The 26,350-nt window shown below is 38.5% G+C and overlaps 1 protein-coding gene and 1 non-coding gene across 3 annotated transcripts; both read left to right on the forward strand.

Annotated features, from left to right (window-relative positions):
* Positions 1–1,073: 1,073 nt before the first annotated feature.
* On the forward strand, positions 1,074–25,920 carry DDX21 (DExD-box helicase 21). 2 transcript variants are annotated; one of them, XM_070470751.1, is made up of 16 exons: positions 1,191–1,279; positions 1,855–1,958; positions 3,202–3,645; positions 5,690–5,765; positions 6,507–6,685; positions 7,748–7,865; positions 11,697–11,882; positions 12,884–13,029; positions 13,749–13,898; positions 14,567–14,728; positions 15,929–16,048; positions 17,003–17,076; positions 19,285–19,444; positions 21,201–21,335; positions 23,416–23,460; positions 24,008–25,920. In XM_070470751.1, the coding sequence occupies exons 3-16, from the start codon at positions 3,265–3,267 to the stop codon at positions 24,275–24,277; spliced, it is 2,202 nt and encodes a 733-aa protein (XP_070326852.1). In that variant the 5' UTR covers positions 1,191–1,279; positions 1,855–1,958; positions 3,202–3,264; the 3' UTR covers positions 24,278–25,920. The 2 variants fall into 2 exon arrangements, with proteins under 2 accessions (XP_020725515.2, XP_070326852.1); XM_020869856.2 differs by lacking the exon at positions 1,855–1,958 and having other exon boundaries at positions 1,074–1,279.
* On the forward strand, positions 3,806–3,969 carry LOC139036137 (U1 spliceosomal RNA). Its single transcript, XR_011488873.1, has one exon. It is a non-coding gene; the product is annotated as a U1 spliceosomal RNA (small nuclear RNA).
* Positions 25,921–26,350: the final 430 nt, after the last annotated feature.

Consider the following 26,350-nt stretch of genomic DNA (forward strand, 5'->3'; position numbering starts at 1 on the left):
ATTAAAGTATAGTTGATTTACAGTGTGAGTTTAGGTTAGTGATTCAGTTAGACTGATACACATATATCTTTTTTTCAGATTATTTTCTCATAGGTTATTACAAAATGTTGGGTATAGTTCCGCTTATCAGTTTAAATAGCTCTTATTTATTGTGTTCTGTGTGCCAGACAATGCTAATCCTTTTTCATTCATTATCTTAATTTTGTTAACCGATGAAGTAGGTTTTGTTATCCCCATTATGCATGAGAAACTCAGATTCAGATGAAGAAATATGGCCAAAATCACAGAGCAAACGGTTCAGTTTTTCAAAGACAGGAAAGATTTCAACCCATTTAAAAAAATGATTTTATGATGAAGTAGTTCCCAATTATTTGCCTCACTAGTTCTTCACAGGAAGTTTAGCGATACTGTCATACGTCATTCAGTAGACCACTTTCCCTCAACCGCTTTAAGTAGTTTACGTCCAAATTCTGCAAGACTAAGACACCTCATATTTTCTAGTAGAGGTCTACATGGTTTTGGGACCCTTTCTACAGGTCCCAAGGCTGGTTTAAGTGCCTATTTATGCCTTCAAAACAACTGACACTTCTCCATCTCCCCCCAGTCTACAAAGCTTGTTGAAGACAGGACTGCTGTGCCGAATCCCAACCTTGTTTCTCACACCTGACACGGTGAACGCTCAGCGGATATATGTTGAGCGCACGCATGAATGCATGACCAGACCCGCTTGACATCTAGTTCTTATCCAGGCTTGTGAGTCTGGGTCGACGTTTCCACAAGATGATTACACATCTCGCTCGTCTGCGCGTGAAAGGACCTTACAAACGCGAGCAATCTAATACAAAGCACTGAAGAGGCGCCACTCGGAAGCAACTTCAAATCTTCATTTATCAGGCCAGGGCTAGCGAGAATCTGTGCAGTGTTTGAACAAGAATAAAATCAACCTTTGTGATTCCTACCCTTCTATAGATGACTTCTAGTTCAGGCGCCGTAAGCAGTTAATTCACAGAGTCCCCCGGATGTGAGAAGAAGCTACTTTGGTACTACCACCGACGCCCTCGCCTCCCAGTATCTTCCGCTTCCGCTTTACTACAGGAAGTGACGAAAGCTGGGTGGGCTGTAGAGGCAGCGTTTTCTTTCCCTCTCCACGCGGTAGACGAGACTGGTCGCCCTACACAGCTTGTGCTGAGTGATGCCGGGGAAACTTCGTAGTGACGCGGATTTGGAGTCAGACGTAGCCGTGGCAGAAGTGGAGATGCCGCGAAAACAAAATGAGAAGGTACCACTGAGGGCCGAGGGACTTGGGACCAGGCAGGACGAGAGGCCGGGCGCTAAGAGTAGAAGCCCGGGCCGGGGAACAAGGCGAGCGGCGCGGACCCTGCCCGGCCGGAGACCCGCGTGGGTTTCGACCAGTGGGTTTTGGGAATGATCGGTGCTCTCCATGGGCGGTGTGCGCGTTGCCGAGAAGTCCGGGCAGATGTGAACTAGTGAGCCGGCCGGTGTCCCACGTGGTCCCAGAGTCTGGACGTCCGGCACCCGGTCACCGTTAGGCCCCACATCTTGGCCCAGACTCGGACCTCCCGGCGTGAGAGTGCGTGGAGGGAATTGTAAATCAAAAGAGGGACCAGCACTTCCTCCTGAAGTGGCGCAGTCAGAAACCCATCTTGCACACGTGGGTAGTGTCCGTCGTGACATTTTTTACTCTAGTGGTGGGAATACAGTTTTCCGGAAAGCGGCCCTTAGACGAAAAAGTAGTTCAGTTCCTCTTAATATTTGTTGGCCAGATTTCCCGTGGAAATGTAGACGTGTTGTGCTAACTGCACACCGTATTTTTTTTTTTTTTTTTTTATATAGGCCAGCAGTGTGCGGTAGTCTTAAGTTACCTCGATAGCTGTCTGCTTCCTTGCTGTTACTTCCTTAGAAAGCGATTTAACTTGTGACTGATTCTCTGTTCTGAGGTAAGGTCACAGAGAACAAAGATTGTCCCTAGGAACTTGTGTTGTTCATGACTTAGAATTTCTTTCCTGCTGTTTCTGAGTCTTTTTAACGGGAGAGTTTTCCAGCGTTGTAGGAAGCGGAGGTAGCAGAGACTTGTCCCCAAGGGGAGGAAGTAGGCCTGGTTTCCTAGTCTTGCATTGGCCAGCCTATTCAGTTGTGGGATGCTGAAGTTAGAAAGCATATAACCTGCAAACTCCACTGCATTCCAAAGCAGTTCACAGGGACTGAAAATCCACCCTCATTGGTGGAACAAAGGGATGATAGAATTGAAGCCTCAAGATGGAGTGGACCAGATTGGTTTTCAGATGTCTGAAGGATAGGTCATATGAGAGAGATTACCATTCATCCACGATTTAAGAGCAGAGGCCAGACCTGAAGTTTTATGGAGGCAGATTTCAGCTCAATGAAATAGTCCCCATATTTCTTGCCTTGGCCTGAGGCTCTGCCACAGAGGTTTTAACAGAAGGTAAAACACATTTTCACTAATACCAAGTTTTCAGAAATATGGAAAGTTGGAGGTGGTCAGACATTTCAAGTAGGAACTGTAATCTAGTTTGGTTTTGAGGTTTCCCTTGTTCCATTTTCTTGTGATTTTTCTGTTTTTCCCTTTAAGTTAGGTATATCTTTTTTATGCATGAGGTGATAGTTTGGGTTTTTACAACTTTTTGGTTCCTAAAGTGTCTGTATGTCAATTTCTTTGCATTTGTGAGAAAAGCAAGGCAGAGATTATGAATCTCTTTTTTACCTGTAGAGGGCTTCAAGCAGAGAAAGAAATCTGCTTAATATCATCTATCTGTGGACATATATGACAATATGACATGGTCATATTAACTTAATCAAGTTAAGTTAAATTGTTCTTGATCACTTCCTGTAGTTTGTGGTTTAGAACATGTTGGAGAATCCTGTGAGCCATTCCAAGTCCCTTGTAAAAATTGGACTGTACAGCTTGTACAATTGAATAGTTACCAAGAAGCATTCTCTTACAAGCTAATGAAGTTATTGGTATATTATTCTCTCCATGTTAGCCAAGAAACAGTATTAAAAAACATACTGTTTGATTTTTGCCTCAGTGCAAGTACACATGTTGAAAAATGCCTCCAAATTGTATTTTTTATAATGATGTGATCTTGAAATAATGCATAATTAATGTATTATGCAACTATCAGTGCTTTGCTCAGCTTTTGCATTGTCTTTATTTTTTAGAAAGGTAAAAAAGAGAAGCCAAAATCTAGTAAGACTGAAGAGGCAGTAGAAGAAAAGGAAGAAATGATTTCTTCCAAAGCTAAAAAGGTTAAAAAGAAAGAGACTTCTGAGGTTGACGTGGATTCTCCTAAATCTAAAAAGGCAAAAAAGAAAGAGGAGCCATCTCTAGATGAGATTATTTCTCCTAAAACTAAAAGTTTGAAAAAATCAAAGGAGCCCTGTGAAAAGACAGTTGTTTCTCCTAAAACCAAAAAAGTTTTAAAAAATGAAGAGCCTTCTGAAGAAGAATTGGGTGCACCTAAGCCCAAAAAGATTAAGAAAGAAAAAGAAACAAATGGAGAAATTCAAGAGAAAAGCCCCAACCTCAAGAATGGATTTCCTGACTCTGGACCTGACTCCAACTCCAGGGAAGCTGCCAGTGAAGGAAACAGTGAGTTAGAGCAGGTAAAGTTGCGTTTTAATATGTAGAATGTATCTTTTGATGTTGATTCAGGTAAATAAGTATATAATTGTTACACATTATTTAATAATGAGAGGAAATTGGATATGTCAGCACTTCATAGCGCTGAGGTGCAGGGTGAGTATTTTAAAAACTGCAGTGTCAATACTTACCTGGCAGGGGAGGTACTGTGATCACGAAGGTGGTTTTCCCAGAGCGAGGCTCACCCATTGCACTGCGGGTGTGTTGACCTCTGCAATTTCCTCAAATGTGGGAAACTTGACTGCATAATTTGTGGTAGTGGGGGACTGCGTGTGCGCTTTCCCCTGGCAACTATGGTTTGAATAATAGAACTGTCTTCTAAGGTAGCGTGGGGTTTCCCCGGTGACACAGTATTCGTGCAGTGTAAGAAACCCTCGGAGAGTTTCTTTGGAGAAGGAAATAGCACCCCACTCCAGTACTCTTGCTTGGTTAAACCCCATGGATGGAAGGAAGAGCATAGTAGGCTACAGTCTGTGAGCTCGCAAAAAGTAAACATTACTGAACAAGTTCTCCTCAATAAGGAATACACTGCTCCCTCAAGCTAGTAACTATTAAACATAGAGGTTATGTGTTGTTTTTTATATACATATTACAGCAGCTAGTTCAGTTCAGTCCTGTCGACTCTGTAGACTCCATGGACTGCAGGACTGCAGCATGCCAGGTAAAAATAAATAAATAAATAAATAAATAAATAAAAACTGCAGTGTCAGAATGCCTCCTTTGCAACTAAGCAAGGTTTAAGTTTAGAGAATGTCTTCTCACCACACTTGATCTGCTTATTTTCAAGTCAGAAATCAACAGGAGGTATATAGTTAGCATATGTGCTCCAGCATCCCTCTGAGGGTTTCACCTAGTAAATCATTATTAAGTGGAACCACTGAAAGGTGCTTGCTTGATTGTACAAGTCTTTTTCTTTAGGTCATTAACTAACTTGAGTTGAATACGATGCTTAAATGTCCCTTTGGAAGCTAATACTGTTTTTTCAGAAGCTCGGTCATCAAAGAAAAATGCCAAATCTAGTAAATTTCTCTTTGCCGTAGGGTTGTAATCAACATTTAAAATTTTTTCCTGATTATAAAATACATATACAGCTATTTTTTTTGTCAGATTATAATTTTATCAATATTGTATCTTGCCTTTTCCTAGCTTACCTATATTTTTATTTTTTAAATATTTTTATTTATATATGACTGTGCTGAGTCTTTGTTGCTCCATGGACTACTCTTGGATGGCATACCTGGGCTTCTCATTGTGGTGGCTTCTCTTATTGGGGAGCATGGGCTTTAAGGCTCGCTGGTTTTAGTAGTTATGGCACTTGGGCTCAGTAGTTGCAGCTCCCAGGCTCTAGAGCACAGGCTCAATAGTTGTGGTGGGTGGGTTTAGTTGCTCCGTGGCAGGTGGGATCTTTCCTGACTGGGTATTGAATTTATGTGTCCTGCTTTGGCAAGTGGATTGTTTACCACTAAGCCACCAGGGAAGCCAATTGCCTATATTTTTATATAGGCATTTTCCTTACTTTTAAATATTAAGTATTTTGAGTGGTTATGTAATCCATCATATAGATGTTTAGAAATTCACTTAATTATTCAGTTGTTGGACATTCAGATTTTGGCACATTCACATAGTGCCAGTGTAATCATTTGTCATAAATGCTTATCCCTTCTTTTCTGTGGATATATGTCTGAAAGATGTTGCTATGGGAAGTGGTTAATAACCTGTTCACCAGTGTATTGTTGATTTGGAATAACTGGAAAATTTCTTAGTTGAGACTGAATCTACTTTCACTAGCCGTATGTGGTATATCGGTGCTGTATATATTTGCCACAAAATTTTCTTCTGTTAGGGTTTTATAGATTACTATCATCTTTATCCTTTTCAGATCTTGATTTACTTACCAGAGTGTTTGTGTCTTTTTAAATGTTTTAGGATAATTTCTTAGAAGGCTTTCTGTATTTAACCCGTAGGGGTAAAGTTACTGATTTCTTTCTGTGGCCCTTTATTTGATAGGAAATGACTGTGGAGCAAAAAGAAGGAGCTTTCTCTAATTTTCCCATATCTGAAGAAACTATTAAACTTCTTAAAGGTAATATTCTTGGAAATATTGTATAATGTTAGAACACGTTATTTGGAAGCACTCTACTGATTTTGTTGAGATAAACTGGGACATGTTCTTATTAGAGGATGATCTATGCAGCCATATAATGAAGTAGGTCTGTATATTTGGTAAAGGACTAAACTAGTGATGGCCTTTACTGCCTCTTGAACAAATGATTAAAATGTATTCAATATAGTATATTCAAAAAAACAGAAAATACATTATGTATATTTAGAGGTATAATGACTGATAGTACTGGTGCAATTGAATAGTTGATGCCATGTTGGTATTTTCTTTTTTACCCTCTTGCACTTCTTGAGGCATCTCTAGGTTAATGATACTAGCCTGACTCATGTTAGTATTGTGCCTGTGAACCAAGTAGGAAGTCACAGATGCTCAACTTACATGTTTTCTGAATCAGGTGTGGTGCAGTCAAGACAGCGAAACCCTGATTTTTGAGCTTATATTGGCCTGTGGATGAGATTTCGTGACAAGGGGCTTCATCTCTTAAGATAATAAGTATTTAGTGTACTTTAGTGCTTTAAAGTTTATTGATATTTTTTGGTCAAGAAGATTCTTCATTGCCAGAATATATTTAAACTTGACTTTATAGATGTGACCAGAATGTAGAATTCTGCAGGATCAGAAGCCTGACTATGCTTTCATCCTCCAGTATGGCTGGGGCTTTAAGAACTGCACAGCCAGGTAACATGGCTCATTTGTTCACAGCCCGTGGGGTGACCTTCCTGTTTCCTATACAAGCAAAGACGTTTCACCATGTCTATAGTGGGAAGGATTTGATTGCACAGGCACGGACAGGAACTGGAAAGACATTCTCCTTTGCTATCCCTTTGGTTGAGAAACTTCTTGGAGAACTGCAAGACCGGAAGAGAGGGCGTGCCCCTCAGGTAAGTATCTTTAACACAGTCTTTAGAGTTTACAGGTTCCAAGTCCACACAAGAAGGAGACATTGCTTGGACATCGCTTATATATCCCTTTGTTTCGTTTTGAGTTCTTAAGGCCTTTTTCTTAAGATCTTTTTTACTAGAGATCTTTATCTGAAGGTATAAATCAGGATAATTCTTCTAAGGCTGTTGACCGCAAATCTTATGTATTTAAATATTGTAATTTGTTCCATGGTAATGCTCACCTCTATTATTAATCCCTATATATTTCTTTAAGACTCTTAGATGTCCCTGGGACTCAAGGATTTGGTCAAGTGTCTCCATTTTTGCCTGAAATGGGGAAAGCATTTTTAATAGAGATGCCTGGATAGGAAGGAGTATTAGATGTGAAGAGGCCAAGCCTCTGATCAGGATGCTTGTTGAGCTCATCTCTGAAGAACTTGGCATTTGCCAAGCCTTGACCTCCCTGCAATGCCTGCGTTGTCACCTTGGCTTTGGGTTGTTGTACCTGGCTTTTTGGCCTCACCTCATTCACGGGCTCTCCAGTATCCATATCCTGTCTTCATTCATTGATTTGTTTACTGTTATTTGTCTGCAATTTCAGCAGCTGTAACAATAAATTATTCTAGCACCTGTAATAGTGCCTGGTACCTAATGGATGTTCAGTAAATACCTGTTGAATGGATGTATGAGGTTGTTCTTAAATCACATTTGTTTTCATGCTGTTACCCTATTTGAGGATCTGTTGTGGTTGTGTGTTGTGTTTCCTGTTATGAATCAAAGCCCTTCACCATATTGGTCTGCTCTTACTCTTCTGACTTCCATTCTACTTCCATCTCACTGCAGTGTGGAGATTTCAGACTATATATTTTGTATCCTGGCTACCTGAATTTAAATCTAGGCTCTACCTGTTGGTTTTAGAAATCTGTTGTGTGTTATTGTAGGTATTATTATAGATACTTTGAAAGTAATTTTTAGGATGAGTTGAACCTCCTGGTGCATTAGAAATTTATTAAACACTTATTGCATAATACTTTGGATTCCATTATTAGTTTTTCTTTTCAGGTACTGGTTCTTGCACCCACAAGGGAGTTGGCAAGTCAAGTAAGCAGAGACTTCAGTGACATCACAAAAAAGCTGGCAGTAGCTTGTTTTTATGGTGGAACTCCCTATGGAGGACAAAGTAAGTTAATCCACAAGTGAGGAAAGGAAAATGCCATCTACTTTTAAGGTGACCTGATTGAACTTCTTCTGACTTCTGACATCTATCTTTTCCTACCTGATTTAGTCATTTATTGTGGTTTTCTTTTGTCTTTTTTTTTCTCTTCTTTTATTTTTTGGTCATGTTGTGTGGCTTGCAGGATGTCAGTTCCCCAACTAGGGATTGACCCTGGGCCATGGCAGTGAAAGTGCTTAATCCTAACCACTAGACCACCAGGGAACTCTCTCTTTTGCCATTATTTTTTAAAGATGGTCAGGCACATGGTCCTTCATGATGATGTGTCAGATCTGTATATGGATCTTAGGACTTTTGTTATTATTTATCTATGTTTACCTAAAGGCTGCAGTAATGCCTTACTGAGCCTAAGAGGACAGAGTCCAGGAACTAGAAAGTCAGAACTCAAGGTTATTATTTTTATCTGTCAAAGACCTTGGGTCTTTGCTTCTTTTTACCGTAGACAGCCTTTCTTTTCTCTGGTGCCAAGAGCCATTTGTATCCCCTCCTATAATATTCCATTATTTCCCAATTTTAAGACCTAGAAACTTTATTTTGTAGGTCAAGATACATAATTCAGGAAGCAACTTAAAGATTTTGAAAGTCTTCATATTGGACAGATGAATGAGTAAAGATATGGTCATATATACGATGGAATACTACTCAGCCATAAAAAGAATGAAATAATGTCAGTTGCAGCAGGATGGATGAAGCTAGAGATTATCATACTAAATAACTCAGGCAGAGAAAGACAAATATATGGTATCACTTATATATGCAATCTAAAAAAATGAAACTAGTGAACGTATTTACAAAACAGAAACAGACTCTCAGAAAACAAACTCATATTTGTGAAGTCCCTGGTGGTCCAGTGATCGGGACTCAGTGCTTTCAATGCCGGGACCCAGTTGGTTGGTCCCTGATCAGGAAACTAAGATCCTGCAAGCCACACAGCCCACTCCACCTCCAGTCTTCATCCCCTGGAACCCGAAAAGGAAGAAAACAAACTTATGTTATCAAAAGGGAAAGGTGGCAGGGGTGGTGGGTGGGAAATAAGTTAGGAGGTTGGTGTTAACATCTGCACGCTTCTGTATATAAAACATAATAAGGTGCTCCAGTATAGTACAGGAAACTCAGTACTCTGTGATAATCTGTATATGGAAAGAATCTGAAAAAGAATAGATATATGTATATGTATAACTGAATCACATTGCTATCTACCTGATACTAAAATGACATTGTAAATCAGCTGTTGTTCAGTTGCTAAGTTGTGTCTGACTCTCTGTGACCTTGTGGACTATAGCCCACCAGTCTCCTCTGTCCATGGGGTTTTTCAGGCAAGAATACTGGAGCAGGTTGCCATTTCCTTCTCCAGGTGATCTTCCCAACACAGAGATGGAATCCATTGGCAGATGGATCTCCTGCATTGGCAGGTAGATCCTTTACTGCTGAGCCACCAGAGAAGCCCTTAATATGTATATCAATAAGGAAAAGATTAAAGATGAAACAGAGCATTAATATTTCACATTATAAGAAAGCGCATTGTAATATATGAAATAAAATTCAGTTTGATTCACAGTTAGAGATGTGAATTAAAATTATAATGAGTATTTTACCTGTTAGACTATCAAAGGATAAAAGATAGTTTGATAATTCCTTGAATGAGAAAACAGGCATATTCTTTACTACTAGAGAATTAAACCACCTCCTTAAATTGAAATACATATACCCTTTTGCTCAGTAATTCTACTTTGTAGGAATTTACCCTACCGATATGATACTCATGTAGCCAAAGAGCTACTTAAGGTCCCTGACAGCTACTTAAGGTCCCTGAGTTAAGATGAGTTGACTTAAGAATTCTTGACTTTACAGTGGTACAAAAGTGATACATAGTCAGTAGCAACTATACTTTGAATTTCTGTCTTTTCCTGGGCTAGTGAAATGCAGTATGATACTCTCTCAGGATGCTGGGCAGTGGCAGCTTGCTCCAATATAAAATAAAAATTTACAAATAATATAGAAAATGACAAAAGAAGACTTAGTATTGGCACACAAGGCTTGTGATTATCTCTTTTTGGCTTTGGCATCAGAACGGCATGGGTTTGCCTCTAACCTCTGCTTACAGAGTACCTGAGTGATTTTTTAGTTTAAGTTGCTTGATTTTTCTGCACTTTAGTTTATTCATGTAGGATTGCTAAACTCACCCTGCAGTGCTGTGAGGATGAAATTGGGTAAGTATGTCGAGTACCTAGCAGTAGATTCCTCAACTACAGTAACGATGGAAAGTTACATCTAGATAACTAATAAGAACCTGCTGTATAGCACAGGGGACACTTGGCGGTGCACCTGGAACTAACACAGCACTGTGAATCAACTACACAGCAGTAAAAATTAATTTTCAAAAAAAGGATAGAAAAAAGTTGTATCATTACCATCTCACCCCAGTTACATTGAACCTCACTTTTCTGAACATCTCTGCACTTTGTTGTAATACTTGCCCATCTATCCTGTAATACTTGCCCATCTTCCTATACCTGCTTGCCTATGCTGTTGTTCAGTCGCTCAGTCGTGTCTGACTCTTTGCGACCCATGGACTGCAGCATGCCAGGCTTCCCTGTCCTTTACCGTCTCCTGGAGCTTGCTCAAACTCATGTCCATCGAGTTGGTGGTGCCATCCAGCCATCTTATCCTCTGTTGTCCCCTTCTTCTGCCTTCAGCCTTTCCCAGCATCAGGGTCTTTTTGAGTGAGTTGGCTCTTTGTGACAGGTGGTCAAAGTATTGGAGCTTCAGGATCAGATGAATATTCAGGATTGACTTCATATAGGATTGACTCATTTGATCTCCTTGCAGTCCAAGGGACTCTCAAGAGTCTTCTCTAACACCACAGTTCAAAAACATCAATTCTTTGGTGCTCAGCCTTCTTTATGGTCCAGCTCTCACATCCATACATGACTACTGGAAAAGCCATAGCTTTGACTAGTCGGACCTTTGTCAGCAAAGTAATATCTGTTTTTTAATGTACTGTCTAGGTTTGTTGTAGCTTTTTTTCCAAGGAGCAAGCTTCTTTTAAGTCGCCATCTGCAGTGATTTTAGAGCCCAAGAAAAAGTGTTACTGTTTCCATGGTTTCCTCATCTATTTGCCATGAAATGATGGGACCGGATGCTGTGATGTTAGTTTTTTGAACGTTGAGTTTTAAGCCAGCTTCTTTACTTTCCTCTTAAACCTTCATCAAGAGACTCTTTAGTTCCTTTTCGTTTTCTGCCGTAAGTGTGGTGTCATCTGTATATCTGAGGTTATTGATATTTCTCCTGGCATTCTTGCCTATAGGAAGCTACTATTTTTTAAGATACTTATTTTCACTTTGTGAAATATTGACACCCTCCACCAGTAAAGGAAATAATCTCTTTCCTGGTGCTACCATCCCTCATTGGTGCATTTTTTTTTGTTAGGTCATGTAGTACACTGGACTACCACTCTATTTTTTTCCATCTCACTAACACTGTTTGGTATGTGGGATCTTCAGTTCCCCCACCAAGGATTGAACCCATGCCCCCCTGCACTGGGAGTATGGAGTCTTAACCACTGATTGCAAGGGAAGTCTTTGGACTGTCATTTCTTACATATTTCCCCTGTAGGTCAAGGAGTGCTTCGAGTGTCTCTAAAATACTTGGCATAGTACCTTGTATTAATACTTGTAGTTAATAAATATTTTGGAATAAAAATATATCAAATTGGTGTTCCAGATTAATAAAAGGACTTAAAAATCAAGCATATCTCATCATTGGTGTTCTTTACAGTTGAACGCATGAAAAATGGGATCGATATCCTGGTTGGGACACCAGGTCGTATCAAAGACCACCTGCAGAATGGCAAGCTAGATCTCACCAAACTTAAGCATGTTGTCCTGGATGAAGTTGATCAGATGTTGGATATGGGCTTTGCTGATCAAGTGGAAGAGATTTTATGTGTAGCATACAAGAAAGGTAAATTCCACATTCAAGAACTGGCATAAGGGATTGGAGGAAGGGTAGTGATTAAGTAGTCTTCTGAAAATTAAATGAAGCCTTAGGAAGTTGGCAGGAAATTTCCATGATTTGCGCATAATAATAGGGAAAATTTGGGAAAATAAGAGAAGCCAGGTTGGTATACTTTGTTTTTGGTTTATTCCTGATTTGTGCTATTGTGTGTGTGTTAACTGTAATCATACTGTACATGTAAAACTCCATGAACTATTTGTGCCATGATAATCTGTCTATGTATTTTAATTTTTGCATAATATAAATCTGCTTACAGATATTTTTATGTAGACAGCTTACTTCAAACAACAATATTCAAAATTAGTTCTTGATAGATTCCCACAAAGGAGATCTGATTTGAAAGGTATAAATAGTTCATGTTCCTCAATATACACTGTCAGGTTGCTCTCAGAAGGGCTCTGTCAGTTATGCTGCCACTTGAAATATAGGAAAATGCAGTGGTATTCTAAGAGCAAACTTAAAAAAATTGAGGTTGGGGAGTTACTTTTAGTGTCTGACCTCAAAAAATGAATAAATTAGAATTCTAGCCTCCAAATGTTGAGGAAATGCTTGGGAAAATAGATGAGTACAGAATCTGTTGTGTTGATTACAGGTTATTTAGTGATTCAAATTCGTTGGTTATTGGACCTGTTTAATTGGTGTTAACCACTTAGTAGGTCTCATTAGAAAGGACAGATTTTCCTCGTGGTTTGTAAGGGCCAATGGTTAGAAAGCAAAATAACTAAGTTCTCGGGTATTTCAAGAATCCTTTACTTAAATAATTAAGGTAATTTTTCTTTGCCCACTGGGAACCTTGGTGTCTAATTTTTATGTCCTCAATGCCTGGCTTGGTATCAAAAGTGTTTTTCTTGTAGAATGTTGGATGGACCCTGGAAAAATTGGGTGAGGTGGAATTCTGTTTGTGTAGGCTATTTTGAATTATTCATACTTTTTTTTTCCCCTCAAAGATTCAGAAGACAATCCTCAAACATTGCTTTTTTCTGCAACTTGCCCTTATTGGGTGTTTAATGTTGCTAAGAAATACATGAAATCTACATATGAACAAGTGGACCTAATTGGTAAAAAGACACAGAAAACGGCGATAACTGTAGAGGTAAATGATTCATTCAGTTGCTGGCATTAGTTGCAAATAATATATAATGTTTTTCCCTGTCTGATCATATTTAGACTGCAAATACAAACTCCTTTTCCAGATATGTACTAAATCTATGTGAAAAGTCAAGTAAAGTTATGTTTCTAATTGAGTGGTATATTGGTATCTGTATTTTCTAAATTTCATCATCTGGTTGCCTGATTGAAGAATCTTTTGGAACTTAAATCTATATAAGTTAGTAAGTGGAGTGACATTACACCTTGAGTTTATACATTAGAGGGCAACAGAATCCTAGTGTTGGTGTTGAAGCTGTTTTTTTCTTAGGGTCCGGTACCTAGTGGAATTTATTGCATCCAAGCAACAGACCTGTATGGAAACTGACTACTGATTGCATGTTTAAGTGGATGAAAGAACAGAACACACAGAGGCTTTCCTGCTGTCTGTTATTTGGTTTCTTGTGGGAATTTAGGAACAGCATTTCTGTTCGTACATTTTCCGGGTTAGGTCAGAAAATGGATAAAGAAGCCGGGTACTCTTTGGTGAAAGAGGAAAGGCTCTCTGCTTTAGTTGTTTAAGTTTTTTTTCCCCTCTAAACAGTGGTGGTAGAAGTTTTCTCTAGTCAGGCTTAAACAGTTGCTTTTAGTATCATTAGAGTTGGGCAGATGATTTTAGATTCTCACGAGGCTTTACTGAATAATCTTTTTTCCCTCTTTCTTAAGCATTTGGCTATCAAGTGCCACTGGACTCAGAGGGCAGCAGTTATTGGAGACGTTATCCGAGTGTACAGTGGTTTTCAAGGGCGCACTATCATATTTTGTGAAACGAAGAAGGAAGCTCAGGAGTTGTCACAGAATGTGGCTATAAGACAGGTTGGTCTTTACCTTCTCTTCCCATAAGGAGACAGCATCTTTTAATTAATAGAGTATACATCTTAGAGTTCATCCGATTTGCCCATCTTATCTCACAGATGAAGAAAGCGTGACTCAGACCCAAGGTTACCCTGACAAATATTTGATTACTCATATTTGGTATAGTTGAATAGTAAAGGACAGGGAAGCCTGGCATGCTACAGTTCATGGGGTTGCAAAGAGTCGGACACGACTTAGTGACTGAATGACAACAAATAGTGGAATACAGTTGATTTAATGACCACCATTGAAAATTTGAGGCTTGTCCATGGAAGGCATATTTTCCTCTTTGTATTATTTTTAGCAGAGGTGTCACCAAAATGTGAATGTCTTTATAGTCCTAATTGATGATTTTTTTTTCTAATTGATGATTTTAATTTATTTATTTAATTTTATTTTTAATTGATGATTTTAAAAGTACCTGCAGGAGACTTCCCTGGTGGTTCAGTGGCTAAGACTCTGCGTTCCCAGTGCAGGGGGCCCAGGTTTGATCCCTGGTCAGGGAACTAGATCCCAGATGCCTCAACCAAGACTCAACACAACCAAATAAATAAATTAATTAAAAAAAAAAATAAAAGTACTTGCATTGTTTGATCTGGTATTCTTAAGTGAGCTTGTTTCTTTGGCAGGATGCCCAGTCGTTGCATGGAGACATTCCCCAGAAGCAAAGGGAAATCACCCTGAAGGGTTTTAGAAATGGTGATTTTGGAGTTTTGGTTGCGACCAATGTTGCTGCACGTGGGTTAGACATCCCTGAGGTCGATCTGGTTGTTCAAAGTTCTCCGCCAAAGGTAAGGGTTTTACAGTTAGATTCCCCCCCCCCCCCATTAGTAATTCACCTCGGATAAACTTCATTGGCTACGATACTTCTACTGTGCAAAGCTACACTTAGCTTTTATTTTATTGTTTCTTTTGGACGCTAAAACAAATTGAAAGTTGTATTGCTTCTTTTCAGATGATTAGTGATAGCTTTCTTTGGGGTGTTAGGTTGCTAAGGGTGATTTAAATGAACTTGTCATATGTCCCCACCTCTCAGAACTGACAGTGTCGTGAGTGGGCAGAGGTTGGAAAGATAGTTTTTGGTCAGAGCATTGTCCTGAAAGGTTGCTGGATGGGGGTAGTGCAATTTTGAACTGGACTTTGAAGTTGGTAAGGCTTAGATGGTGTGTGGTAGGGTAGATAAACTTGAGAGCTAGAGAATAGAGAAGCGAGAAAGGCCTGTAGTTAACAACCTCTGGTTAAAACTGCTTGGGTGATGGGAACTTCCCAAAGAGGTCTTTGATGAACAGTTTATATGGTGTGGACGCTTACTTAAAAGTTGGTCTGAAGAAGCTTGTTCCCATCACTTCAAGCATGAAGACCCCATTACCCCCAAATTTGGCAAATCCCTTAGGATTAATGTTTACAGTGATGGAGAAATACATTACTGCAAAGTCACCATTTCTTACACAGGATGTCCCATAAGTGTGTAACATAGACATTATTTAAGGAAGCCTGTATACCTGCGCTATCTAGCATGAGCACCCCAGGCACGTGGAGCTGTTCAGTACTTGAGATGCAACTGGTCTTAATTGACTTGTGTGTGCTGTCAGTATGAAACAGACATTGGATTTTTAAAAATGTGAACTTTCTATTACGCAGAGTAGTTGTGAAAGACTTGTGGGAAAAGAATGTGTAATATCTCATTGATAACATGTTTTGTGGAAATAGCATACTGAAATGGCAAACTTTTGGATATAGTGGGTTAAATAAAATAATGCTTTTTTAAAAAAGCAATACTTTTTGCAGATTTACCCACTGCATAGGGACAGACCACCGTTCTAGAGGTTTTAAAGTTTTTTCAGTTCTTAAACTTGGAATGCTTAGGTGCCTCCTCCCTCGCACTATCCCCTCTTGGTCCAGGTCTGTCACCACCACGCTTGGCTCTGCATAGGCGCTCAGGACTACTTTTCTTCATGGTTCAGTATCATTGACATATTTTACTTCCATAGGATGTTGAATCCTACATTCATCGTTCTGGGCGAACAGGTAGAGCTGGGAGAACCGGGGTTTGCATCTGCTTTTACCAGCACAAAGAAGAATACCAGTTAGTCCAAGTGGAGCAGAAAGCGGTAAAACTGTTTTCTTAGCCTTCATGCAGCTAATGTTGAGTTCCAAAGTCAGTCTTTGTCTCTTTATTTGGTTTTTATTAACTTTATTTATTTAAGTTTTATTTCTAATCATGTGGCCATGAGTAAAAGCTTGTTGTTAAATATGTTTTATGTATTCTCCTATGATTTAAAGCCTTTTTGAATAACTTTGCATTTGAAAGCAGTGGTTTTGTCTTAATATTTATGATGAGAAGGGGTCTTTTCTTACTGAGATGTTTGAAAGGCAGTTTTCAGACAGTGATGCACACACAATGAATACATCAGAAATATTTTCAGTGTAGGTTTAGGGGGTTACGTGAAGTTTGGAGAATTGCTTGAAAACTGTAAAAGACGAGACTGTCAAAAGGAGAAACTTTTTATCCTTTTTTTAAAGGAGAAACTTAAAATGAGAAAGAAGGCACTTTTCCTTGCAGAAGAATTTTATACTTTCTCCTGTGATAGGTGAATGAAATACTGATATTCTCAAATTGAGGGACATTCTACAAAATACTGACTAGCACACCTTAAAACTGTCAAGGTCATGAGAAACAGGAAAGACAAATTGTCACAGATCAGAGAACACTAAGAAGACATTGTTAACTAAATGTAATGTGGTGTCCTTGGTCAGATATCAACAAAAGAAAGGATGTTAGAAAAACTAGTGAAATTTGAGTGAAACGTGGGGTTCGGTTAATAGTAATGTTGGTTTCTTAGCTCTGACAACTGTACCAAAGTAATAGGTGCAGGTAGACAGGAACTCTGTGTACTGTCTTTGCAACTTTTCTGTAAATCTAAAAACCTTTCTAAGATAAAAGGTTTGCTTTAAATATTTACCAAATTTGTTTGGTAAGTATTAGAAAATTGGGGGACTGCTGGTCTCAATAGAAATAATTGATGGCGATGTTGTACATTAAATTATGGTTCATTTCCTTGTAGGGAATTAAATTTAAACGAATAGGTGTTCCTTCTGCAACAGAGATAATAAAAGCTTCTAGCAAAGATGCCATCAGGTATGTTCTCTACCACTGCTGTGGTTTGTTTTATGCTTGCTCTATTTATTACATGTTTTTGTGCATTAATGAAATTTAGATTAAAATGTATTCTATTTAGTGTTTTAAAAAATTTATAACCTGCTTGTTAAAAAAATAGACTGTGCTGAGTAAAATTGTATAAAATAAAAATTCTCATTTCTGAACATTGTGCCCAATCCTGTTTACCAGAGGAAACCATATTAATAGTTTGGTTGTGTTGGGTATTTTAAATACTATATCTTAGATATGGCGTAGGTAAAAGTTATGGGAAATATCTGGATGGTAAGGATTAGATTAACACTATCATTGGAGGTGCTACTTGCGTAAGGGCAAGACCATTCTTCATTGTGTGCAGTTGTCCTATAAATTGAAGAGTACTTAATTTTTGTTGAACTATAGTTGATTTACTGTATTGTATTAGTTTTAGACTCCTAATTTATCCCTTCTGTCCCGCCACTATTCCCCTTTAGTAACCATAAGTTTGTGAGTCTGTTTCCTTTTTGTAGATAGTTTCATCTGCATTATTTTTTTAGATTCCACATATGAGTCATAACATATGATGTTTGTCTTCCTCTGATTTCTTTTATTATGATAATCTCTAGGTCATCCATGTTGTTGGAAATAGCAATACTCAAATTCTTTTTTATGACTGAATAGTATTCCCTTGTGTATATGTAGCGCATCTTTATCCATTCATTGGTTGATGGACATTTAGGTTGCTTCCATGTCTTAGCAATTGTGACTAGTGCTGCTATGAAATTTTTTCAAATTAGTGGTCTCAATTTCTTTGGATATTTACTCAGGAGTGCAATTGTAAGATCACACGGTAATTTAGTTTTTGGAGGAACCTCCATACTGTTGCTTATAGTGGCTGTACCAATTTACATTCCCATTAACAGTGTGCAAGAACTCCCTTTTTTTACATCCTCTTCAACATTTATTTGTGATATTTTTGATAATAGCCATTCTGACAGCTATGGGGTGATGGTCATTGTAGTTTTCTTTTCCATTTTTCTGATGATTAGTGATGTTGAGCATTTCTTCATGTGCTGGTTGGCTATGCATATGTCTTTGGGGAAGTGTCTGGGTCTTCTGCACATTTTTTTGATTGGCAAAGATACTTAGCTGTTTAGCATCACTGGCTGTGCAGTGTATTCCTGAGGTTGAGTGAGGTGGCACCAAAAAGGTCCCAGTCATTTTTCAAATGTTTCCAAGTGGTGAGCTACATCCCCTGCTTAAGAACCAGAGTCTGAGCAACATTTTTATAGTGTTTTTCATAGTTACTATTATAAATGTGTGAGAAACTTAATTTAAAAAAGAGTTCATGATCAGAAGAAATGTTAAATATCAGCATACTAATAGCTCAGGAAAGTTTTGCAAATGAAAAGAATTTAACTCAGCATTTTTCAAATTTACTTTAGTGTGGCATGCTTTTCTTTATCCTGCAGACAGGGTTTCCTGTGATTCCAGTTAAGGAAATTTGGGGTTAGATGGCCAGAAAGTTGAAAAGAGACCAAGATGCTAGCAGTACATGAGAAGGCCTCTAGAGCGTCAGCTTTGCCAAAAGAAGCTGCTTCATGTAGCCTTGTTCCTCCTTGTCTTGGGTGGTCTCTTTCAATTTTGAGATGTGACATTTATTTCTTATCACCAAGATAATAGTCATTTCCTAACAAATGTATAGTCTCATAAAGGTCTGATATAACATGATTTGAGAGTTCTTTTATTTCAGAATGAGAATAGCTGTAGTATTTTCTAATTCTAAAAGTAACACATACTTTATTGTAAAAGTTTGTCATTTATTGATGCATTTTTAGTAGCAGTATGGCATGTCATTGTATCTGTTTTATGGTTTACTTAGCCAGTCCATATTGGTGCACATTGTAAAATTATTTATACTTGTTCTGTAACAGTGTGATGAACATCTTAATACTTGTCTTATTTATTATTTTCTTGGATAAATTTTTCTTGGTTAGATGGTAAATTAGAAGTAGACACAATCAAAGGAGTGGGTTTATCGCTACAGAAATGTAATAATTTTATACACTACATCAAAATGATGTTACACATGTGTAAGATTTGGTTTGAAAGATTGAGATTTGGATCTCAAGATTGTGCTGTCTTGAAAATGAAATCTGTCCACTTTGACTATCCTTTTTCCTAACAAATCTACTTTCCATCAAACCACAGGCTCTTGGACTCTGTGCCTCCCACTGCGATCGGTCACTTCAAGCAGTCAGCTGAGAAGCTGATTGAGGAGAAGGGGGCTGTGGAAGCCCTGGCAGCAGCCCTGGCCCACATTTCCGGTGCCACGTCGGTAGACCAGCGCTCCTTGATCAACTCAGAAGCGGTAGGGGTTCCTGTCAAATTTCTGACACTTTATAATTTGAATTGAAGGTTGATACTTATTAACAAATCCATAGAGACAGAAAGTTACTGGTTGCAGTGTCTTACTGGAGGAGGGCAACGGCAGTGATTGCTAAAGGCAATGTGGGTTTTGGTGGGGTAAAGGGATACTGACATATTCTGGAATTTTAAATACCGGTAATGATTGTAGATCTTGTGAAAATACTAAAACCCCCTGAATTGTATACTTTATTTTTTTAAATTTTTTTATTTTTTTTATTATTACTATTTTTTTCCATTTATTTTTATTAGTTGGAGGCTAATTACATCATTGCAGTAGTTTTTGTCATACATTGAAATGAATTAGCCATGGATTTACATGTATTCCCCATCCCGGTCCCTCCTCCCACCTCCCTCTCCACCCGATCCCTCTGGGTCTTCCCAGTGCACCAGGCCTGAGCACTTGACTCATGCACCCAACCTGGGCTGGTGATCTGTTTCACCCTAGATAATATACATGTTTCGATGCTGTTCTCTTGAAACATCCCACCCTCGCCTTCTCCCAGAGTCCACAAGTCTGTTCTATACATCTGAGTCTCTTTTTCTGTTTTGCATATAGAGTTATCATTACCATCTTTCTAAATTCCATATATATGTGTTAGTATACTGTAATGGTTTTTATCTTTCTGGCTTACTTCGCTCTGTATAATGGGCTCCAGTTTCATCCATCTCATTAGAACTGATTCAAATGAATTCTTTTTAATGGCTGAGTAATAGTCCATGGTGTATATGTACCACAGCTTCCTCATCCATTCGTCTGCTGATGGGCATCTAGGTTGCTTCCATATCCTGGCTATTATAAACAGTGCTGCGATGAACATTGGGGTGCACATGTCTCTTTCAGATCTGGTTTCCTTGGTGTGTATGCCCAGAAGTGGGATTGCTGGGTCATATGGCAGTTCCATTTCCAGCTTTTTAAGAAATCTCCACACTGTTTTCCATAGTGGCTGTACTAATTTGCATTCCCACCAACTGTGTAAGAGGGTTCCCTTTTCTCCACACCCTCTCCAGCATTTATTGCTTGTAGACTTTTGGATAGCAGCCATCCTGACTGGTGTATAATGGTACCTCATTGTGGTTTTGATTTGCATTTCTCTGATAATGAGTGATGTTGAGCATCTTTTCATGTGTTTGTTAGCCATCTGTATGTCTTCCTTGGAGAAATGGCTGCTCCTCCAGCTCAACTCCAGAAAAATAAATGGCCCAATCAAAAAATGGGCCAAAGAATTGTATACTTTAAAAATGCCAGATTTTATGGTATGTGCATCGTATGTCAATTTTTCTTAATCCTAAAAAAAATCCAGTCATATAAACAATGTAAGCACATATGATTCCTTTAGCCAGCATACCTAGAAACTTAAAAAGTAATGCTTTTCTTTTTTTAAAGTTGAAATTTTTGAGATAATTGTAGGTTCTAGTGAAATTGTAAGAGTTAATACAGAGAGATTCCTTGTACACTTTGCCAGTTTCCCGCAGCGGTAACATTTTACAAAAGTGTAGTATCATGATCTGGATACCATAGCTAGCACAATGCACCAGTCTTACTCAGAGCTTCTCAGTTTTACTTGTACTAAAATGGCAGGGTGAGAGGGGTATGTTTTCAGAAAGAACTTTCTCATAAATACTTTAGAAACATGAGGACAAGTGTTTATATCACTTAAGTTTGTTTTTGAGACTTTAACTTTGTTTTCTTTCCATAGGGCTTTGTGACCATGATCTTGCGGTGCTCAATTGAAATGCCAAACATTAGTTATGCTTGGAAAGAACTTAAAGAGCAGCTGGGTGAGGATATTGATTCCAAAGTGAAGGGAATGGTCTTTCTCAAAGGAAAGCAGGTAAGGCTGAGGCCTCTGTTGTAGCCTCACCTTGGTTCAGTAGCTTCATGCTGGCCGTGAAACGCTGTGTGGTAGCTTTTCCCTATTCTACCGGATGCTGCATATTTTCATTCTGTAGATAGTCTTCTCTGGGCAGTGTTTTCCATGACCCTCAGTTGCCACTTAGTCATTGACAACTGCCCCAAGTGTATCTAGCCTGAACTATCTGCATAAAGTGCCAGACTTGAAGATCCATCTACTTCTCTGACATCCCCACCCAGATGGGGTTTATTAAGTAACTTAATGCAGAAATATTCAAAATTGTTAAAAATTTAAAATCTTGCCTTTTGAACCTAGTGTTAATTCTTCTGACTCCGGCTGTCAGTTATGGCATAGACTCTCATAGCAATTCTCAAGTATTTTGCTCTAATGACCTTTTCACATTCTTAATAAATTGTTAGGGACACCAAAATGCTTTTGTTTATGTGGGTTATACCGATTGATATTTATGTATTAGAAATTAAGACTGAAATTCTAATAAAGCATAAGAATATGTTCTGTTAGTCGTCAGACAACAATATCAACTATAATGTAGTGTCTTGAAAACCTTCTACCCTTAAGAGAGTGAAGAGGACAGAGAACATTGTAGGATTATAAAAATATATTTACTTGGTAGAATGCCTCAAAGATCTCAGAGTTCCAGTAGCACTTGGGCTATACTTGGAGAACTACTGACCTTGTAAACCAAATCAGGTTTATCTTCAACTCATTGCTTATCTGACCGTGTTGTTTACCTTCTTAAGCAACTGCACATTATCTGTGGGATAGAGTCCCAGCTTTCACATAGGGGTTCTTCATTAGCTGGCTCCTGTTCTCATTAGCAACTTCCTTTCTATCTCCTCACCACCAGCACCCTCCAGTCCAACAATGCCAAGTACATCTTGCTTTCTTTCATCCTAGTGTATGCACAGTCCACTGTTTACATAGTATTTCTTATCTCCATGGTATCTTTTATGACTCGGCTTAGCCTTAAGTCTTTGTGAAGCTTCCCCAGGCCAGATTGCAGAGTTGGGGGCACCTCTGTGTGTACTTCAGCATCCTTAGGGTTTCTTCCTGTAAATTTTGCCTTGCTGTGCTTGCCTACTGATTGAGTCTCAGGAACTCTATGGCCGACTCAGGGGCCAAAACTGTGTTCTAGATGTCTCTGTACTGCAGTGAGTGCCTGGTATTGAATGGTTAGTTAATATGTGAATGAAGATTCCCACAGATGGCAAAATCCAGCAGTACCTGATGCTATCTGTGGTTATAATTGGGTAAATTGTTGGTGAAATGGATGTTCCTCAAAATTTTGCAATTAAAGATAGCCAGGGGAGAGGAGTGTCTGTGTCACGAGGGGAATTTGATTATTTTGTGGACACTGAGAAACAGGAGGACTTTTTTCTTCTATTTTTTTTTTTTTTTTTTGACTGTGTCCAGTGGCTTACGGGATCTTAGTTCCTTGACCAGGGATTGAGGACTTCTTAATTGGAAATGATGGCACTGCTTGTTAACAAAGATACTGTCCTGTATAGTAGTTAATTTTTAAATACTTTTCATTGGAGCTTGAATTATAGAAACTAGAAAATGAACAATATAATTTATTTTTCTGCTTTTAGTTAGGTCATCCTGATTACAGGAAGGCAGTGTATTTTAATGGTTTTAAACCATAGGTTTTATTTTAGAGCTATGCTTACCAAGTTTTTAAAACTGCTCTTACCCACTGTGGGACCTAAGACAAGTGAGTTAGCCTCATCAAACCTTTGTTTTCTCAGCTATAAAATGCAGCTGATTGCTCCATGAGGATTAGCACAGTGTAATAGCCAAGAATGATCTGTAGTCAATTCTAGGTAGTCTTGAGTCCTTTCATAAATACCCCTGGCTTTGCTTTTGTTCTTTGGGCATGTATTGTGTTAGACTTGGTCTAAAGTTTCTCTAAAATGGGTTTTTTTGATCTTTTTGTTTGTCTTTTACATAATTACCTAGTCTTTTGGAGTATTGATTAATGAGCATTTTATAATTCTTGTCAAAATCTGGATTAACTTGCATTTGTTTTGATTTCTAGGGTGTTTGCTTTGATATCCCTACTGCATCAGTAACAGAAGTACAGGTATTCTTTTCTCTTAGATTTTGAAGTTAATGTGTATCTAAACTGTAAAATGTTTGTTACTTAAAGCACAGAATAATAGGGAAACAACAGCTCTAGTCTCTAAAAGACCATTAAGAAGTAAATTTTACTACTTTTTCTGCTATTCTTTTTATACTGGTATTTTTCTTTATTGAGCTTTCCTGTTTTCCTGTTTTTGTTTACAACATTGTGAACAATACCCAGGTTTTTTCTCCATGGATTTTACAAGGGGTTTATATAGACATTTTAAATTGCTATATCGTTATTCGGTACTGTCAGAAATATGATTATACATGGTATAGTTATGTTTTACTACCTGACGCTGTGGCTACCCTGTAGTTACTAGATTGGATAAATGATGAGGGTACGCATAGTGATACTTTATTTTTGACCAGTGACCTTTTAAGCACTTAGGTTATCAATCTGATTTTTCTTTAGAAAATGGGTAAAAATATTGTCTTTCTCATGCCTTTTAAAACCAAATTCAGTAGAAATCACAGCAGGTTAAAACAGTACCTTCTCTCAACAGGAAAAGTGGCATGATTCACGGCGCTGGCAGCTTTCTGTGGCCACGGAGCAACCAGAGCTGGAAGGTCCACGGGAAGGGTATCGCAACTTCCGAGGACAGCGGGAAGGCAGTCGAGGCTTCAGGGGACAGCGTGAGGGCAACCGAGGTGTCAGGGGACAGCGGGAAAGAAGTCGAAGCTTCAGAGGACAGCGATCAGGAGGTGGCAACAAAAGTAACAGATTCCAAAACAAAGGCCAGAAGCGGAGTTTTAATAAAGCATTTGGACAGTAACTTGAAGTAGAGGATTTATTTGGCAAAAACAGAACTATGTTCAGCAATGTGGAACTGAACATTATTTTTCATACAAAGTTAAAAGCACATTGTATTTCCTTCTTGACCACTTGCCCAGTCCCCATCTCTTCGAGAGAGAAAAGCTTCATTTAAATTATTTCATCTGATTGATGACTGTCATTTATAACTTTATTGCTACTTCCATCTTGGGTATTCCTTTGGAAAAGGTGTATGGATTCATTACATATTCTAATGTATTAATAGATTATAAGATAAAGTCAAGCATGTATCTGCTGATACTTTTTAAGTTGACCTGTCTTTATACTTAGAAATGTCTCTTAATAGTAGGCTTCCCTGGTGGCTCATATGGTAAAGACTCTCCTGCAATGCAGGATCCCTGGGTCAGGAAGATCCCCTGGAGAAGGAAATGGCAACCCACTCCAGTAATCTTGCCTGGAGAATTCCATGAACAGAGGAGCCTGGCAGGCTACAGTCCATGGGGTTACAAAGAGTCAGGCATGATTGAGGAACTGTCACTCACACTCATTCTTAATAGTGCCCTTCCTAAATACCATGGGGAATACAATAGTTTCTAGAGAAGCACTTTGAGCACTCAAAGCTTTGTTTTCTAACTGTATTCCTCAGCCACTTGCCTTCCAGTTACTCCTGTGGTTCTAGTGTATGTCTTCTGAGAATTAATAGCAATGTTTCTAAGCGAGGTTTCACACTTAACCGTGAGTAATACAGTTTATGCCTGCATATGCTCTAGATTTGGAGGATGGTGATAATTTGATAGGAGATAGTATTTAGATTAGCTATTGTTATATGCATTTTGATACATTTTTAGCTTCTCAATAAAAGGTGATTTAATAATGCTTCAGTGAATTCTTCATAGATTTTAAAAATAATGTATATGTGTAAATACAAGTATTTTACTAGAAAGTAAGTATCTTTAAGGAATTCCAGGTGTATAACATGGCCCCATAACTTTCTTCGTGCGTAAGAAGGTTAGATAAATGGTGCTTGATGATAATGTACTCCACCTCCTATTGGAAAATTAACATTATTTACCAAGAAGGAACTAGGGGAATAGGGGGCAGAGATTTGCATTGCTGAAGAGTCAAAAAACCACTGAAAATATTTTCTACATGCAAGAAGGAAACATGTATATTGAGAGCAAAGAGAAGAATGAGTGAAGGTGCATGATAAAGCTTTTTTTTTTTGATAAAGCTTTTTTTTAAATGGTGAAAACTTAATGGTTCATTACTGTTTCTAGAGTTTAACTTCTAATGGGCAAGCTGGGGATTTTAGGTACAACGATCCAGTTTAGTTTCTCAAAGCCTAGCTGCTATAGCCACAGTATAGAATCTCTTCCTATTAGACTGCTACTCCATTGAAAGGTTGCAGCTACCTAGAATTCTTTTAAGAACAAACTATGGTTATTTTTAAGTTGTTGCTTTGAGGGAACTGAAGAACCTAATATAGCCCCTGGCCAGTATTGCTCTGAGGTCTCAAGTGTTATTTCTCTGGGAAACTTTGCACATGGTACTGGAGCTTAAAAGTAGCATTGTCCTCTTGCCTTAATTCCTAGAAATTATGTACTGGGAATTTCAGGAAATAAACTATGATTTGAGGAATTCAAACACGTGGCCTATCTTACTTTCACTTAATTATTTTGAACAACTGAAATCTTGCTAGACACTGGTTTCTCTGACTGGGTCTTTGTAGCCAACTGCTTCTTATTCAGTCACCTTTTCAGTAAGGGGCTCTCAGATAACCAACTCCTCGGTTCTTGAGACAGCATTCTTTTTCTATTAAGATTTCAGTTCTGTCTTTGGATCCTGACTGGATGTCTCTGTTCTTACATTCTCTTGGCTTTTCTTCTTTGATCCACTTGTCAGTTTTATCGCTTGACCTCCTCATGGTTTCCCTTTCAAACCAGAGGGAGTTAGGTAGTTGATGACCAACAACTCCTGCCTTGTGGATCATGTTTTATTCAATTCTGCTTTTGCTGAGATACTGAGCATACTTAAAAAACAACCCAAACATTTAAGTTTGGATAGGAATGGGGTG

The sequence above is a fragment of the Odocoileus virginianus genome, chromosome 7, assembly GCF_023699985.2.
Source record: "Odocoileus virginianus isolate 20LAN1187 ecotype Illinois chromosome 7, Ovbor_1.2, whole genome shotgun sequence".
Classification (NCBI taxonomy): domain Eukaryota; kingdom Metazoa; phylum Chordata; class Mammalia; order Artiodactyla; family Cervidae; genus Odocoileus; species Odocoileus virginianus.

What these genes read in the sequence shown, in the direction of transcription:
- DDX21 (XM_020869856.2), top strand. Translation starts at nt 1,193, where the DNA reads ATGCCGGGGAAACTTCGTAGTGACGCGGATTTGGAGTCAGACGTAGCC. An exon ending in TCCAAGTGGAGCAGAAAGCG is followed by an intron (nt 16,049 to 17,002) that starts GTAAAACTGTTT and finishes ATTTCCTTGTAG; the next exon opens with GGAATTAAATTTAAACGAAT. An exon ending in CCTTGATCAACTCAGAAGCG is followed by an intron (nt 19,445 to 21,200) that starts GTAGGGGTTCCT and finishes TTCTTTCCATAG; the next exon opens with GGCTTTGTGACCATGATCTT.